Source organism: Oncorhynchus kisutch, linkage group LG30, assembly GCF_002021735.2.
Source record: "Oncorhynchus kisutch isolate 150728-3 linkage group LG30, Okis_V2, whole genome shotgun sequence".
Classification (NCBI taxonomy): domain Eukaryota; kingdom Metazoa; phylum Chordata; class Actinopteri; order Salmoniformes; family Salmonidae; genus Oncorhynchus; species Oncorhynchus kisutch.
The window spans coordinates 24,788,868-24,806,694 of record NC_034203.2 but is presented as its reverse complement, the minus strand read 5'-3'; the positions used below and the strand labels follow the sequence as shown (position 1 = coordinate 24,806,694).

Genomic DNA, 17,827 nt, shown 5'->3' with positions numbered 1-17,827 from the left:
GAAAAAGGAGGGCCAGAACTCATGTTTGGGAAAGATTTGGTGAAGTGGTAAAAGTGTGATGATTATGAGGTGCTATAACAATTTGACAGCCACACGACGTGGTCTTCAAATAGCCCTATGGCACGTCAAGGAAACTGTAGCATACAGTTCAGATGGGTTAAATGGAAACTGAAATCTGGACACTCACTGTAGGTCTATAACCTCTCACATAGTCTTAATATTATTTCTGCAGAATTAAGCATTTCTTGCAGTAAAATTATACATCAAATATACATTTTGACTCTTTCAGCATCTTGAGAGAATGCGAATGCGTAGTTTGGGACTGAGTGTAGAGGTGCTCTTTTTTTAGCATCATAAAAGCAGATAGTATTTCAGCCTCCTAAAATATGCATCCAAGTTGAACTGAAATCTTATCAGAAAAATGTTGTCTTGTTTTCACAGCGTTCTATTTTGAGTAATTACATCTTCTCCCCTGTCCCTAAACGTATTTGCTCTGCGAAAGAAGCGGACATGACAGAAATCTTTACTGATGTCAACTAGATTGAAGCATTCAATCTATAATTTATGACATTATTCTCATAAGCAAGGGTTTATTTAGTCTTCTATGGCAAAATATAATGACATAAGAGAAGCTGCATGTATCTAATTATAGACAAGTTGACTAACAAATAGACTACCAATATGTCGGAAATTATAAGCAGAAACATATCTAAATGAGGCAAAAAAGAAATCCTGCACCCCAAGGCAAAAAATAGTTAGGCCGTCTCTGTAGTCTACATCACATTTTCTATATTTGCGGGTTAAGGTCGGGTGTGGGCTTCAGATTTTCACATCTAGTCGGGCCATTGAAGATGGGTTATTAGCAATTGCGTGCGGGTGAACAAACAGCTGACCCGTGCACCACTAATTCATACATACACACACACACACAGGAACACACGCCCACTCTCCCATTTAATCATGGTTATTGCACGAGGCTTGACCGCAGCAGCTACAGTTAGCTCGTTAGCTGTCGGGTGTCAGGTAACTCTGTTTCCTAATGGCAAGGCAAGACGAGGCAACTCAGTTTCCAAATAGTACGTCAAGCCCTCGCTGATATTCCAGATGAGGTTAATGTAATACAGCTGTTTGCATAACTAAATGGTGACCAATTTCATTTTAGAAACATGCCAAAATGTTAAAAGTCCTGAAGACACAATGTTAAAGACCGTAGTTGTATATACTAAACATGGTTCTCCATGAACAAAGTCGAGAACATCACATAAAACCAGGGACACAAGCTTAAATGCAAATGCACATACTTAAAAAGTGGAGTCACACCTCACCAACAACAACAAGATACTGTACCACTATCTGATAAATGTGAATGCCTGGAGTGTTGCTAAAATGTAGGAGGAAGAGCCTGTGACTTATCTATACAGTAGCTACATCTAGGCCTCCTCGTGGAAGTATGCCACTGTAAGAGACTCTGGCTTAAACCCCTCATCAATTACTCTGTCACCATCGTCCTTGTTTGTATTCTCCTGACACTGTCTCCTAGCCTGGTCCCAAATCTGTTTGTGCTGTTTGGCGTGACAATGACCATAGGAGTTAACTATAGTAGTTGGTAAGACAGCACAAACAGATCTGGGACCAGGCTAAGACACAGGGTCAGGAGAATACAAACAAGGACTGTGTCTGATCCAGTGAGAGTACTACATTTAGATTTGACCGTTTCTGTTCTATCCCACAGAACGTCTTTACCAGCGCCCATGTTCTCCAGGAATGATGTCAGCATCTGGAGCATCCTGAAGAAATGCATTGGCATGGTGAGAATTCACACTCATTATTTATTTAAAGAAAACTACAGTACAGTGTTGGCACACCCCAAAAAGCACCAGAGCTGGATACAAATGTATCAGGCTGGGCAAAGAAATAAAGGGATGTTTGTTCACTGTTTCCTGTTCCCCCCAGAAAAGTTTAAATGAAACAGTGAGCGAACATGACTTTCTCTCTGCCAAGAATTCAAACACAAACAAACATGATTTCCAGGACTGAGTTTGAGAAACCCTGCTGTAAAAAACTCTGGTCTGTAGGGATCCTAATACCCTCTCTCCACTTCCTGGATGAAATTTGATTAGATCTACAGTCTACACTTCCTATATATCCACCAATTAAAAGGGTTGATTCCCACCGAATCCTGTGTTGTGTCCCAAATGGCAACACTTCCCTATGTAGTGCAATACTTTGACCTATGGGCCCTGGTAAAATGTAATGCACTTCATAGGAAATAGGGTGCCATTTGGGACACAGCTCTGGTGTAGAGGAAGATGCCACCATTGGCAATGGAGAAACTACCTTGACTATGTTTGTCCTATATATGGGGCTTAATGAGTTAGATCCATGGCACTCTATTATTTTAGCCCAGGGTTCCTGCTGAAATGTGGGCCTTTAATGACACTCCAGAGACCAGTCAGTACTGGTGTCAAACAGTGTTCCAGGCTGGGGTCTAGACTATAGCTTTTTGCTGATGTTATTTCACACCTCTCATCGAAACACCATTCTGTGTGCTTTACAGGGAATTTCATTCTGTTGCCAGTGTAGCGTAGCGGTTAGAGCGTTGGGCCAATAACTGAAGTTTGAATCCCTGAGCAAACTAGGTAAAATGTATCAATCAGCAAGGCACTTAACCCTAATTGCTCCAGAGTCGCCATCAATAATGGCACTTTCGCAGGGTGTCGCACTCCCCCTTTTGCCTTTAGAATAGCCTCAATTTGTTGGGACATGAACTCTACTGTACAAGGTAGGTGTCAAAAGCATTCCACTGGGATGCTGGGCCATGTTGACTCCAAGGGATCATAGCTTTCACCTGGATTTACCTGGTCAGTCTATGTCATGGAAAGAGCAGATGTTGCTAAAGTTTTGTACATTCAGTGTATATTTGTCTGTGTGGGCTGTGAATGAACATCATTGCTTGTGTGTTTCCTTACCCCTGTCTTTGACTCTTCGGCTCCTCTCTTCTGTCCCCAACCAGGAGCTGTCTAAGATAGCAATGCCGGTGATCTTAAACGAGCCCCTTAGTTTCCTGCAGCGGCTCACAGAGTACATGGAGCACACGTACCTCATCCACCAAGCGAACACCACCACAGATTCCATGGAGAGGATGAAGGTAGCGAGCACCCATTATCATCATCCTCTTAGATAGACACACGAGTCTTCACTCATAATTACAGCCATAGTACCTACTCTTTTTGCTGTGCTCATCTATAACCACTAACATTACACATTTCTGTTCATCTGTGATTGTTTCAGTGTGTTGCAGCATTTGCTGTGTCTGCTGTAGCTTCACAGTGGGAGAGGACGGGAAAACCCTTCAACCCACTACTGGGAGAAACCTATGAGCTCATCAGGTTTGACCTTAAGTTGACTTTTCTGTATTTGTTGTGAGTTGGTCTGGTACCACTAGTCGTACTAGTTTGTGACTCAAGACGTCTTCAAAATACCTCTCATCAAAATACATCTCAACATGTCAGATGTCTGAAGACATTTGAAGACAGAAGGTGATGGCTAAGTATGTACCATTAACCTCCTCCCTCCTGTCCCTTCAGAGAGGACCTAGGGTTCAGGTGGATGTCGGAGCAGGTTAGCCACCACCCCCCCGTCAGCGCCTTCCATGCTGAGGGCCTGCAGGAGGACTTCCTGTTCCACGGCTCCATTTACCCCAAACTCAAGTTCTGGGGCAAGAGTGTGGAGGCGGAGCCTAAAGGCATCATCAGCCTGGAGCTACCCAAGTGAGTCTGGAGCTGAGATTCCCTCCACAGTGTACATGTAGCGTTCCCTCAATGAGGGTTTGTCTTGGAGTGTTCTCGAATTGGCCTTTATCTCCCAGTAAAGCTAGTAACAAATCTATTCTGGGAGTTTTTTCTGAAGGCTAGATGAAATTAAACAATTGAAGCTTAAAGGACATTTGTAATCTCCCTGGAGTAGTTTGGTATGAGTTGGCATCTCTAAGTGGAAGTGGTTTGGTGAGAGATTATCTGCTGCTATGACATGTTCTCTGTCTCTGCAGATACAACGAAGCGTACACCTGGACAAACCCCACCTGTTGTGTCCACAACATCATCGTGGGCCAGTTGTGGATCGAGCAGTACGGCAATGTGGAGGTGATCAACCACAAGTAAGGGAGACTACCTTGCCGTGTGTGTGCAGTAGTGTGGATCCACATTTGTTTCCAGGTGATTGAGCAGTGTAACAGAACTGGGACAGATACTTGCCATTACAAAGGAGATAGACTGAGCAGCTACATGGTAGTTGTTTGAAAGCATTGTCTCACAGTGGGAAATAGTGAACGAGAATATGAAAACAAAGCCTTGTCTTTCTGTGACAGGACCGGAGAGAGATGCAGCCTGATATTCAAACCATGTGGCCTCTTTGGCAAAGAGCTGCACAAAGTGGAGGGCTACATTCTAGATAAAAGGTATTGTGGCTTTTCTTTTGTTACGAATTGAAGGTTTTTTGTATTGCATTGCTGGCCAGGTCTCCCTGGTAAAAAGGTATCCTGACCTTAAATGGGACTCCCTGGATAAATAAAGGTTAAAGCTGCAATATGTAGCTTTTTGGGTGACCCAACCAAATACACTTAGCACTGTCAGTTATAGATATGTCATTCTCATTGAAAGCAAATCTAAGAAGCACTATATCTCTTCTATGTGCTGTATTTCTATACTTCCCATTCTTAAGGTTCATTTTTGTGTCTTTTACTTTCGGTTTTGTACACCAGCTTTAGCTGAATTTTAGCAACCAGGAAATGCGATTTCTGCATATTGCACCTTTTTAAAAATAAATGTTACAACCTGATTCTTTCCGGATTGTGTTCCTCACTGATGGAACATCTAATTACCAAAGAAAAGGCTACAACACATTTTGAGGCTCCGTGTGACGCTTGTGTCTGCAGCAAAAAGAAGCTCTGTGCCATCTACGGTAAATGGACCGAGTGCTTATACACTGTGGACGCTGACACTTTTGATGCTCATAAGAAATCTGACAAGAAGAACTCAGAGGAGAAGAAAAGCAACATGCAGGTACAGTATGAAATGCACTAATCAGAAACGCACCATATCAAAAACAAGGAAGTGCCTCGAGCCCCATTGGGGTGATTATGTAACTATTATAATCTTTGAATAATTTTCCTTATCTGCTACGTGAAATAAGCTATATACTATACCTTATGTCAGTCCAGTGCTGTTCAGTACTATTCATAGATTCAGATGATAAATGGAAATAAATATTACTCAATAAGCCACTAAGGGTGACATTTTCGTGGTCCAAACACCATGGTAGCATTCCCCTGCTCAGACATTGCATGCATCAACCAATGGTTGCGTGTCACGTCATCGACTGTGCCATCGGGCACCAGATTTCAATAAAATGTGATTTAGCAGATACTTAAAATACCTTTCCATAAACCTCCTTGTAATCTGGCAGTGTGATTTCATTTCAAACTTTTATTGAACAATGTGTGTTATAGGTAGGTGAATATTTGATTAGAGTTTAGTAAACTGAGCAATACATAAATAGTAAATTCTTAATAGCGCACATTGTTGAAGAAACATTTCAAATTAAATCATGCTGCTAGATTACAATGAGGTTTATGGTAAATTTGGCACTTAACACATTGCTTTCACACCATGAAAATGTTGCCTGAAATGGATCCTTTTGCTCCATGCTCATGAATGAGTGGTATTTAAGCAACCTTTAACTAGTTTTGGAGTGAAAACCCTTGATATGACCCAATAAGTACAGTGCCTTGCGAAAGTATTCGGCCCCCTTGAACTTTGCGAACTTTTGCCACATTTCAGGCTTCAAACATAAAGATATAAAACTGTATTTTTTTGTGAAGAATCAACAACAAGTGGGACACAATCATGAAGTGGAATGACATTTATTGGATATTTCAAACTTTTTTAACAAATCAAAAACTGAAAAATTGGGCGTGCAAAATTATTCAGCCCCCTTAAGTTAATACTTTGTAGCGCCACCTTTTGCTGCGATTACAGCTGTAAGTTGCTTGGGGTATGTCTCTATCAGTTTTGCACATCGAGAGACTGAAATTTTTTCCCATTCCTCCTTGCAAAACAGCTCGAGCTCAGTAAGGTTGGATGGAGAGCATTTGTGAACAGCAGTTTTCAGTTCTTTCCACAGATTCTCGATTGGATTCAGGTCTGGACTTTGACTTGGCCGTTCTAACACCTGGATATGTTTATTTTTAAACCATTCCATTGTAGATTTTGCTTTATGTTTTGGATCATTGTCTTGTTGGAAGACAAATCTCCGTCCCAATCTCAGGTCTTTTGCAGACTCCGTCAGGTTTTCTTCCAGAATGGTCTTGTATTTGGCTCCATCCATCTTCCCATCAATTTTAACCATCTTCCCTGTCCCTGCTGAAGAAAAGCAGGCCCAAACCATGATGCTGCCACCACCATGTTTGACAGTGGGGATGGGGTGTTCAGGGTGATGAGCTGTGTTGCTTTTATGCCAAACATAACATTTTGCATTGTTGCCAAAAAGTTCAATTTTGGTTTAATCTGACCAGAGCACCTTCTTCCACATGTTTGGTGTGTCTCCCAGGTAGCCACCACTTTAAACAACACTTTTTATGGATATCTTTAAGAAATGGCTTTCTTCTTGCCACTCTTCCATAAAGGCCAGATTTGTGCAATATACGACTGATTGTTGTACTATGGACAGAGTCTCCCACCTCAGCTGTAGATCTCTGCAGTTCATCCAGAGTGATCATGGGCCTCTTGGCTGCATCTCTGATCAGTCTTCTCCTTGTATGAGCTGAAAGTTTAGAGGGACGGCCAGGTCTTGGTAGATTTGCAGTGGTCTGATACTCCTTCCATTTCAATATTATCGCTTGCACAGTGCTCCTTGGGATGTTTAAAGCTTGGGAAATCTTTTTGTATCCAAATCCGGCTTTAAACTTCTTCACAACAGTATCTCGGACCTGCCTGGTGTGTTCCTTGTTCTTCATGATGCTCTCTGCGCTTTTAACGGACCTCTGAGACTATCACAGTGCAGGTGCATTTATACGGAGACTTGATTACACACAGGTGGATTGTATTTATCATCATTAGTCATTTAGGTCAACATTGGATCATTCAGAGATCCTCACTGAACTTCTGGAGAGAGTTTGCTGCACTGAAAGTAAAGGGGCTGAATAATTTTGCACGTCCAATTTTTCAGTTTTTGAATTGTTAAAAAAGTTTGAAATATCCAATAAATGTCGTTCCACTTCATGATTGTGTCCCACTTGTTGTTGATTCTTCACAAAAAAATACAGTTTTATATCTTTATGTTTGAAGCCTGAAATGTGGCAAAAGGTCACAAAGTTCAAGGGGGCCGAATACTTTCGCAAGGCACTGTAGCTATTGTAAGCCATTCCTGTTTGAAGGTTGCGTGTGTGTCTGTCCCTCCAGACTAGTGTAGACGAGGAGCCAGAGGAGATGCCCCTGCCTGACGGAGACACGGTCCAGGTCATCCCAGGAAGTGAGCTGATCTGGAGGATAGCCCCCCGACCAGACAACTCTGCAGAGGTGAGAGGGGAGGAGTGGCAGGGGGTGAGAGATAATGGGACAAGCGCAGTTCTGGGGGATAGCTCCCCGACCAGACAACTCTGCAGAGGTGAGAGGGGAGGAGCGGCAGGGGGTGAGAGATAATGGAACAAGAGCAGTTCTGGGGGATAGCTCCCCGACCAGACAACTCTGCAGAGGTGAGAGGGGAGGAGCGGCAGGGGGTGAGAGATAATGGGACAAGAGCAGTTCTGGGGGATAGCTCCCCGACCAGACAACTGAAGGGATCACAGGCATAATAGAGTACTGTATTAGGAGGATTACTAAGAAGCAGAAATCTGGGATGTACTGATGATATTTTACCCTTCTTGACGGATTCAACTGGTTGTCAGTTTGACTCAGTTATTGATTTGTTGAATCCACTCTCTCTCTCTCTCTCTCTCTCTCTCTCTCTCTCTCTCTCTCTCTCTCTCGCAGTTCTATGCTTTCTCCACATTTGCCATGCAGCTGAATGAGCTGGAGGAAGGCATGAAGGGTGTCCTACCCCCCACAGACTGTCGACTCAGGCCTGACATCAGACACATGGAGAAAGGAGACATAGGTATGGTGGTAAAGTTATATAGGGCATTGTGTTGTTGTGAATGATCAAAGCATTGTGTCCACATCTGGTGTTCAGTCATTTATATTTTGATATGTTAAAATATTTCTCAGACTCGGCAAGTGCAGAGAAGAAGAGGGTAGAGGAGAAACAAAGACTGTCCCGGAAAAATCGCTCCAAATCAACCGAGGAATGGAAAACAAGGTGAGTGATTGGGTCCTCTTCACCTCCTGGAACCTTTGCTTCTGCTGTGCAAAAGTCTCATTGGATGTATGTTAACACTATGCTAGGCCTGCTTTGCTAATTATCCCACATTTGTGTCATAATGTGCTGTGTGTTTTGCTCTCCCCCGTGTTGTCATTGTGAAGGAACCCAGCTCTTGGCCCCAGGTTTGGCTCTGCTTGTCTGCTGTGTCTTTTGGTTGTTGTTGTGGTTCACTGTTTGAATGCTGCCCTACACTGCCTCCCTCAGGACAGCTTTAGAATGGCAGCAAATGCATTGATTGAAACACTGATCATGCATCTGCACAACCTGAATGTAGTTGACTCCTGAAAAGCCTTCAGAATGTATTCACACACCCCTTGACTTTTTCCACATTTTGTTGTTACAGCCTGAATTTAAAATGCATTAAATAAATATTTGGTGTCACTGGCCTACACACAATACCCCATAATGTCATTGGAATTACGTTTTTAGAATTTTTTACAAATTAATTAAAAATGAAAAGCTGAAATGTCTTCAGTCAAAAAATATTCAACCCCTTTGTTATTGCAAGCCTAAATAAGTTCAGGAGTAAAGAATTGCTTAACAAGCCACATAAGTTGCATGGACTCACTTTGTGTGCAATAATAGTGTTTAACATGATTTTTGAATGACTACTTCATCTCCACACATCCCCACAATTATTTTTAAGGTCCCTCAGTCGAGCAGTGAATTTCAAACCCAGATTCAACCAGAAAGACCAAGGAGGTTTTCCAATGCCGTGCAAAGGGTAAAAAAATTTTTTGAAGACATTGACTATCCCTTTGAGAATGTTGAAGTTATTAATTACACTTTAGATGGTGTATCAATAAACACAGTCACTGTCCTTCCTAACTCAGTTGCCGGAAATGAAGGAAACCACTAGGGGATTTCACCATGAGACCAATAAAATAGTTAAGAGTTTAATGGATGTGATAGGAGAAAACAGAGGATAGATCAACAACATTGTAGTTACTCCACAATACTAAGCTAAATGACAGAGTTAAAAGAAGAAAACCTGTACAGAATAAAAATATTCCAAAACATGCATCCTTTTTGCATAAAGTCAAACTGCAAAAAATCTGACAAAGTAATTAACTTTATGTCCTGAATACAAAGCGTTATGTTTGGGGAAAATCCAACATACCACTGAATTACCGTCATGTTATGGGTATGCTTGTCATCGGAAAGGACTAGGGAGTTTTTCAGGATAAAAAACAATGGAATAGAGCTAAGCACGGAGAAGAATGGAATAGAGCTAAGCACGGGCAAAAACCCAGAGGAAAACCTGCTTCAGTCTGCTATCCAACAGACACTGGAAGATAAATTCACCTTTCACCAGGACTATAACCTAAAAGACAAGGCCAAATATATACTGAGTATATCAAACATTAGGAAAACCTTCCTATTGTATCTTTCACCTGGATTCTCCTGGTCAGTCTATGTCATGGAAAAAGCAGGTGTTCTTAATGTTCTGTATACTCTGTACACTGGAGTCACTTACCATAACATTGAATGTTCCTGAGTGGCCTAGTTACAATTTTGAATTAAGTTGGCTTAAATCTGTTGCAAAACTGAAAAATGGCTGTCTAGCAATGTTCAACAACCAACTTGACAGAACTTTTAAAAAAATTAAAAGAATAATGTGCAAATATTGTACAATCCAGGTGTGCAAAGCTCTTAGAGACTTCACAGCTCTTAAAGATTCACAGCTGTAATCGCTGCCAAAGGTGATTTATTGACTATGGGCAGTGTTGTAGCACTTGACCGACCACTTATTGGATACATTTGTACTCGGTCTTGGACAGTGAGGACTCATAATTTCTTCCCGAGACCAGCGGAGTAAAAAACTCATAATTATATCAGCTTCTATTCATTCAGCCCATTAAACCGCTTCACCAGGCCAAATATATACACTCCTTTCTTGAAACATTATCTTAACAGCCTTTATACTGTATCTATTACAGACATGATTGCGCAGTGGCGAACCTATAGGCCTTCAGTGTGTGACAGATTCGTACAGTGGCGAACCTATAGGCCTTCAGTGTGTGACAGGTTAGTACAGTGGTGAACCTATAGGCCTTCAGTGTGTGACAGGTTAGTACAGTGGTGAAACTATAGGTCTTCAGTGTGTGACAGGTTATTACAGTGGTGAACCTATAGGCCTTCAGTGTGTGACAGATTCGTACAGTGGCGAACCTATAGGCCTTCAGTGTGTGACAGGTTAGTACAGTGGTGAACCTATAGGTCTTCAGTGTGTGACAGGTTATTACAGTGGTGAACCTATAGGCCTTCAGTGTGTGACAGATTCGTACAGTGGTGAACCTATAGGTCTTCAGTGTGACAGGTTATTACAGTGGTGAACCTATAGGCCTTCAGTGTGTGACAGGTTAGTACTGTGGTGAACCTATAGGCCTTCAGTGTGTGACAGGTTAGTACTGTGGTGAACCTATAGGTCTTCAGTGTGTGACACGTTAGTACAGTGGTGAACCTATAGGCCTTCAGTGTGTGACAGGTTAGTACAGTGGTGAACCTATAGGTCTTCAGTGTGTGACAGGTTATTACAGTGGTGAACCTATAGGCCTTCAGTGTGACAGGTTAGTACAGTGGTGAACCTATAGGCCTTCAGTGTGTGACAGGTTAGTACAGTGGTGAACCTATAGGCCTTCAGTGTGACAGGTTAGTACAGTGGTGAACCTATAGGCCTTCAGTGTGTGACAGGTTAGTACAGTGGTGAACCTATAGGTCTTCAGTGTGACAGGTTATTACAGTGGTGAACCTATAGGCCTTCAGTGTGACAGGTTAGTACAGTGGTGAACCTATAGGTCTTCAGTGTGTGACAGGTTAGTACAGTGGTGAACCTATAGGCCTTCAGTGTGTGACAGGTTAGTACAGTGGTGAACCTATAGGCCTTCAGTGTGTGACAGGTTAGTACAGTGGTGAACCTATAGGCCTTCAGTGTGTGACAGATTCGTACAGTGGTGAACCTATAGGCCTTCAGTGTGTGACAGGTTAGTACTGTGGTGAACCTATAGGTCTTCAGTGTGTGACAGGTTAGTACAGTGGTGAACCTATAGGCCTTCAGTGTGTGACAGGTTAGTACAGTGGTGAACCTATAGGTCTTCAGTGTGTGACAGGTTATTACAGTGGTGAACCTATAGGCCTTCAGTGTGTGACAGATTCGTACAGTGGCGAACCTATAGGCCTTCAGTGTGTGACAGGTTAGTACAGTGGTGAACCTATAGGTCTTCAGTGTGTGACAGGTTATTACAGTGGTGAACCTATAGGCCTTCAGTGTGTGACAGATTCGTACAGTGGTGAACCTATAGGTCTTCAGTGTGACAGGTTATTACAGTGGTGAACCTATAGGCCTTCAGTGTGTGACAGGTTAGTACTGTGGTGAACCTATAGGCCTTCAGTGTGTGACAGGTTAGTGCAGTGGTGAACCTATAGGCCTTCAGTGTGTGACAGGTTAGTACTGTGGTGAACCTATAGGTCTTCAGTGTGTGACAGGTTAGTGCAGTGGTGAACCTATAGGCCTTCAGTGTGTGACAGGTTAGTACAGTGGTGAACCTATAGGCCTTCAGTGTGACAGGTTAGTACAGTGGTGAACCTATAGGCCTTCAGTGTGTGACAGGTTAGTACAGTGGTGAACCTATAGGTCTTCAGTGTGACAGGTTATTACAGTGGTGAACCTATAGGCCTTCAGTGTGACAGGTTAGTACAGTGGTGAACCTATAGGTCTTCAGTGTGTGACAGGTTAGTACAGTGGTGAACCTATAGGCCTTCAGTGTGTGACAGGTTAGTACAGTGGTGAACCTATAGGCCTTCAGTGTGTGACAGGTTAGTACAGTGGTGAACCTATAGGCCTTCAGTGTGTGACAGGTTAGTACTGTGGTGAACCTATAGGTCTTCAGTGTGTGACAGGTTAGTACAGTGGTGAACCTATAGGCCTTCAGTGTGTGACAGGTTAGTACAGTGGTGAACCTATAGGCCTTCAGTGTGTGACAGGTTAGTACAGTGGTGAACCTATAGGCCTTCAGTGTGTGACAGGTTAGTACTGTGGTGAACCTATAGGTCTTCAGTGTGTGACAGGTTAGTACAGTGGTGAACCTATAGGCCTTCAGTGTGTGACAGGTTAGTACAGTGGTGAACCTATAGGTCTTCAGTGTGTGACAGGTTATTACAGTGGTGAACCTATAGGCCTTCAGTGTGACAGGTTAGTACAGTGGTGAACCTATAGGCCTTCAGTGTGTGACAGGTTAGTACAGTGGTGAACCTATAGGCCTTCAGTGTGTGACAGGTTAGTACTGTGGTGAACCTATAGGCCTTCAGTGTGTGACAGGTTAGTACTGTGGTGAACCTATAGGTCTTCAGTGTGTTACACGTTAGTACAGTGGTGAACCTATAGGCCTTCAGTGTGTGACAGGTTAGTACAGTGGTGAACCTATAGGCCTTCAGTGTGACAGGTTAGTACAGTGGTGAACCTATAGGCCTTCAGTGTGTGACAGGTTAGTACAGTGGTGAACCTATAGGTCTTCAGTGTGACAGGTTATTACAGTGGTGAACCTATAGGCCTTCAGTGTGACAGGTTAGTACAGTGGTGAACCTATAGGTCTTCAGTGTGTGACAGGTTAGTACAGTGGTGAACCTATAGGCCTTCAGTGTGTGACAGGTTAGTACAGTGGTGAACCTATAGGCCTTCAGTGTGTGACAGGTTAGTACAGTGGTGAACCTATAGGCCTTCAGTGTGTGACAGGTTAGTACAGTGGTGAACCTATAGGCCTTCAGTGTGTGACAGGTTAGTACTGTGGTGAACCTATAGGTCTTCAGTGTGTGACAGGTTAGTACAGTGGTGAACCTATAGGCCTTCAGTGTGTGACAGGTTAGTACAGTGGTGAACCTATAGGTCTTCAGTGTGTGACAGGTTATTACAGTGGTGAACCTATAGGCCTTCAGTGTGACAGGTTAGTACAGTGGTGAACCTATAGGCCTTCAGTGTGTGACAGGTTAGTACAGTGGTGAACCTATAGGCCTTCAGTGTGTGACAGGTTATTACAGTGGTGAACCTATAGGCCTTCAGTGTGACAGATTCGTACAGTGGTGAACCTATAGGCCTTCAGTGTGTGACAGGTTCGTAATTCTGAAAGGACAGCAACCGTAATACCAGCGCACTCCTGTAGGGGAGTGCACTATTTGTAGAACACGAAGGGCCAGTGGTGTCATGGTGCCTTAGTATACGTAATATCCAAACATTTTAATAATGTATGAAAACATGACCATATCTAAGTGGTCGCTTGTCATAAAAAAGTGTAATTCGTCCTGGGGGTGTATGTGAACAGATTTGAAGTAGATTTCATGTTGCTAAAATGCTGTCAATTCCACTTTAAATGCAACAACGTTTCACACACAAGCTATTTTGGAAGAGATGGCTAACAACAGAAAGTGTGCTGCTATAAAAAAAAAACATCAGATGATGATCATTTGAAACTTAACTTCTTGTTGAAAGTTATTCTTGAAAAGGGAGAAGCTAACAAATTAGCAACATCCTCTTTGATAACATCTGCTACAGCTGCTGCAAACTAGGCAACAACAATAACTAGCTACAGTAGCTAGACCTGTAGGAAAACTACTGCGCGCTATTGCATAGTGACCTATTGGCCTTCAAGAAGGCAAATGTTTCCATACATTTCTGTAAAAACAATCCCATCCATTAAGTCAAAATGTGATTACACTATCACTGTTGCCCTTATACAATTGAATGGCAGATGCCTTTATCTAGCTTTTAGTGGCTTAGCCAATGGCTGATTTTAGCTAGTGTCGGTTCACCTAGGGGTCATGAAAAGGGTTGTACCAAAATGTTTGATGCATTAGAAAAATGTATTATGCTTATGTTTTATTAATAGAAGGGGAGGGGTTATAAGACCCCCCTTTTAGACTACTGATTAACAATATATACATATATTCATTGTAGAAGTTTAGTATTGTTCTACATTTGTATTTTAGTTTTCTCTCTCTCTTTTTCTGCCTCATTATAAAGAGGCCTCTCTTAGAAATGTGTGACTTAGACAGAACTCTGCAGGGGAGTGAAGGAGATAAGACTAGGTAAACATTCCACAATAAATCAACTTTGGGGGAAGGGGACATTTACTGCTAAGTGTTTAGCTAACAATAAAGGCCCTGTTTATACAGCTTTGTAGGCATGGTTTAGGTCCCAGGAGTAGAGGATGATGACGTAGGCAGTGACATCATCAGGGCGCGACTTAGGGTTTAATAAAACCACTGGAGACCTTTTGGTGGGGGCAGAACTTACTCAGAAACATTCATGATATGTTCCTGTTTGTCAACTTCTGTCTGCAATTGTATTAATAAAGGTTTTTGAATGATTTAATTAAAGATATTGTCATAATGCTAATTTCACCAATGAGTAGCTGATTGATAAGGAAACGAGGAAACAAACCCTAACACTAGCTAGATTTACCTCCCCAAAGACAAGTGAAGAAAAATCATGATTGGATCTTTTTTCTCTTCGGTGTTAAACCTTTCCAACAAAAACCGAAGAGATTAAATCAGAACATAATTGAAAATAATATAATTATTATAATTATTATTTTATAAATGCTTCTCTGAAGGCATAGAAGGCCCATTGTTCCCCACTGTGTTTGGTTAGTAATAATTTGTAGTGGCTCTATTTTCCCGCAGCATGCATTTTTTTCACTATTCTTAATGTCTTAAGAATCAATGTGTTGTTCTGAAATATGAACACAGAAATACTGGACATTTTGAAATCTTATGGTGGTGATTTAACAAAATTACATTCATGGTCTGGAATTGTGCTTGCATTTTTTTGGTCTCGGTCTTGAGGTCTTGACTCTGTCTCTGAACCCTTCTCCCCCTCCCGGTCCTCGGTCTTGACTCGGTCTCACCCGGAAAAAAAACTCTAGACCACCTTTATTCCACACACAGTGACACATACAAAGCTCTCCCTCGCCCTCCATTTGGCGAATCTGACCATACTTCTATCCTCCTGATTCCTGCTTACAAGCAAAAACTAAAGCAGGAAGTACCAGTGACTCGCTCAATACGGAAGTGGTCATATGACGCAGATGCTATGCTACAAGACTGTTTTGCTAGCACTGACTGGAATATGTTCCGGGATTCATCCAATGGCATTGAGGAGTATACCACCTGTCACCGGCTTCATCAATAAGTGCATTGACGACGTCTCCCCCACAGTGACCGTACATACATATCCCAACCAGAAGCCATGGATTACAGGCAACATCCGCACTGAGCTAAGGGTTAGAGCTACCGCTTTCAAGGAGCGGGACACTAATCCGGACGCTTACAAGAAATCCCGCTATGCCCTCCAATGAACCATCAAACAGGCAAAGCGTCAATACAGAACTAAGATTGAATCCTACTACACTGGCTCTGATGCTCGTCGGATGTGGCAGTGCTTGAAAACTATTACGGACTACAAAGGGAAATCCAGCTAGCTAAATGCCTTTTACGCTCGCTTCGAGGCAAGCAACACTGAGAGCCCCAGCTGTTTCATACGACCGTGTGATCACGCTCTCTGTAGCCGATGTGAGCAAGACCTTTAAACAGGTAAACATTCACAAAGCCGCGGGGCCAGACGGATTACCAGGACGTGTACTTCAAGCATGTCTTCACTGACATTTTCAACTTCTCCCTGCCCGAGTCTGTAATACCTACATGTTTCAAACAGACCACCATAGTCCCTGTGCCCAAAAAGCAAAGGTAACCTGCCTAAATAATTACCACCCCGTAGCACACATGTCAGTAGCCATGAAGTGCTTTGAAAGGCTGGTCATGGCTCACATCAACACCATCATGCCGGAAACCCTAGACCCACTCCAATTCGCATACTGCCCCAACAGATCCATAGATGACTCAATCGCATTGCCCTTTCCAACCTGGACAAAACGAACAGCAATGTGAGAATGCTGTTCATTGACTACAGCTCAGTGTTCAACACCATAATACCCACAAAGCTCATCACTAAGCTAAGGACCCTGGGACTAAACACCTGCCTCTGCAGCTGGATCCTGGAGTTCCTGACGGGCCGCCCCTAGGTAGTAAGGGTAGGCAACAACACATCTACCACACTGATCCTCAACACTAGGACCCCTCAGGTGTGCATGCCTAGTTCCCTGCTGTACTCCCTGTTCATCCACGACTGGGTGGCCAAGCACGACTCCAACACCATCATTAAGTTTTCTGACAACACAACAGTGGTAGGCCTGATCACAGACAATGATGAGACAGCCTATAGGGAGGAGGTCAGACACCTGGCAGTGTGGTGCCAGGACAACAACCTCTCATTCAATATTGAGGAAGACAACAGAGCTGATCGTGGACTATAGGAAAAGGAAAGCCGAAAAGGCCCCCATTAAAATCGAAGGGGCTGAAGTGGAGTGGGTTGAGAGTTTCAAGTCCCTTGGTGTCCATATCACCAACGAACTATCATGGTTGGTCCAAACACACCAAGACAGTTGTGAAAAGGGCACGATAACACCTTTTCCCCCTCAGGAGACTGATGAAAAGATGGGGCAATGGTACCCAGATCCTCAAGAAGTTCTACAGCTGCACCATCGAGAGCATCCTGACCGGTTGCATCACCACCTGGTATAACAACTGCTCGGCATCTTACCGTAAGGCGCAACAGAGGGAAGTGTGTACAGCCCAGTACATCATTGGGGCAAAGCTTCCTGACATCCAGGACCTATATACTAGGTGGTATGAGGAAGGCCCAAAACATTTTCAAAGACTACAGTCACCCCAGTCATAGACTGTTCTCTCTCTGCTACCGCACTGCAAGCGTTACCGGAGTGCCAAGTCTAGGAACAAAAGGCTCCTTCACAGATTTTACCCCCAAGCCATAGGACGGCTGAACAATTAATCAAATGGCCACCCAGACAATTTACATTGACCCCCAACCTCCATTGTTTTTACACTGCTGCTACTCGCTGTTTATTATCTATGCATAGTCACTTTACAAATTTCCTTGGCTAACCTGTATCCCTGCACATTGACACGGTACCGGTACGCCCTGTATATAGCCTCATTATTATTATGTCATTTTCTTTTTTTTTTTACTTTTGTTTATTTAGGAAATATTATCTTAACTCTATTTCTTGAACTGCATTGTTGGTTAAGGACTTGTAAGTAAGTGTTTCACGGTAAGGTCTATTGTATTCGGCGCATGTGACAAATACGATTTGATTTGGTTTAAATCCCACCATCAGGAGTTGACTACTGCATATTACGAAGTTTGTTGGTGTGGGTTTGTATTTATAACAATCATCATGTAAAACACTCATGCATGTGCCTGGACACTCATGCCTGTGCCTGGACACTCATGTCTGTGCCTGGACACTCATGTCTGTGCCTGGACACTCATGTCTGTGCCTGG

General features: G+C 43.0%; 1 protein-coding gene across 2 annotated transcripts in view; it reads left to right on the top strand.

Moving 5' to 3' along the window:
• LOC109875018 (oxysterol-binding protein-related protein 1-like) overlaps nt 1–17,827 on the top strand; it is a 48,397-nt gene that overhangs the window by 28,992 nt on the left and 1,578 nt on the right. For both annotated transcript variants that reach the window (XM_031810778.1, XM_020467143.2), the window contains 10 exons: nt 1,733–1,808; nt 3,014–3,148; nt 3,292–3,389; nt 3,588–3,770; nt 4,049–4,156; nt 4,367–4,456; nt 4,934–5,060; nt 7,458–7,574; nt 8,028–8,151; nt 8,262–8,352. In XM_031810778.1, coding sequence (XP_031666638.1) covers nt 1,733–1,808; nt 3,014–3,148; nt 3,292–3,389; nt 3,588–3,770; nt 4,049–4,156; nt 4,367–4,456; nt 4,934–5,060; nt 7,458–7,574; nt 8,028–8,151; nt 8,262–8,352 — 1,149 coding nt within the window. The remainder of the gene's footprint in view (nt 1–1,732; nt 1,809–3,013; nt 3,149–3,291; nt 3,390–3,587; nt 3,771–4,048; nt 4,157–4,366; nt 4,457–4,933; nt 5,061–7,457; nt 7,575–8,027; nt 8,152–8,261; nt 8,353–17,827) is intronic.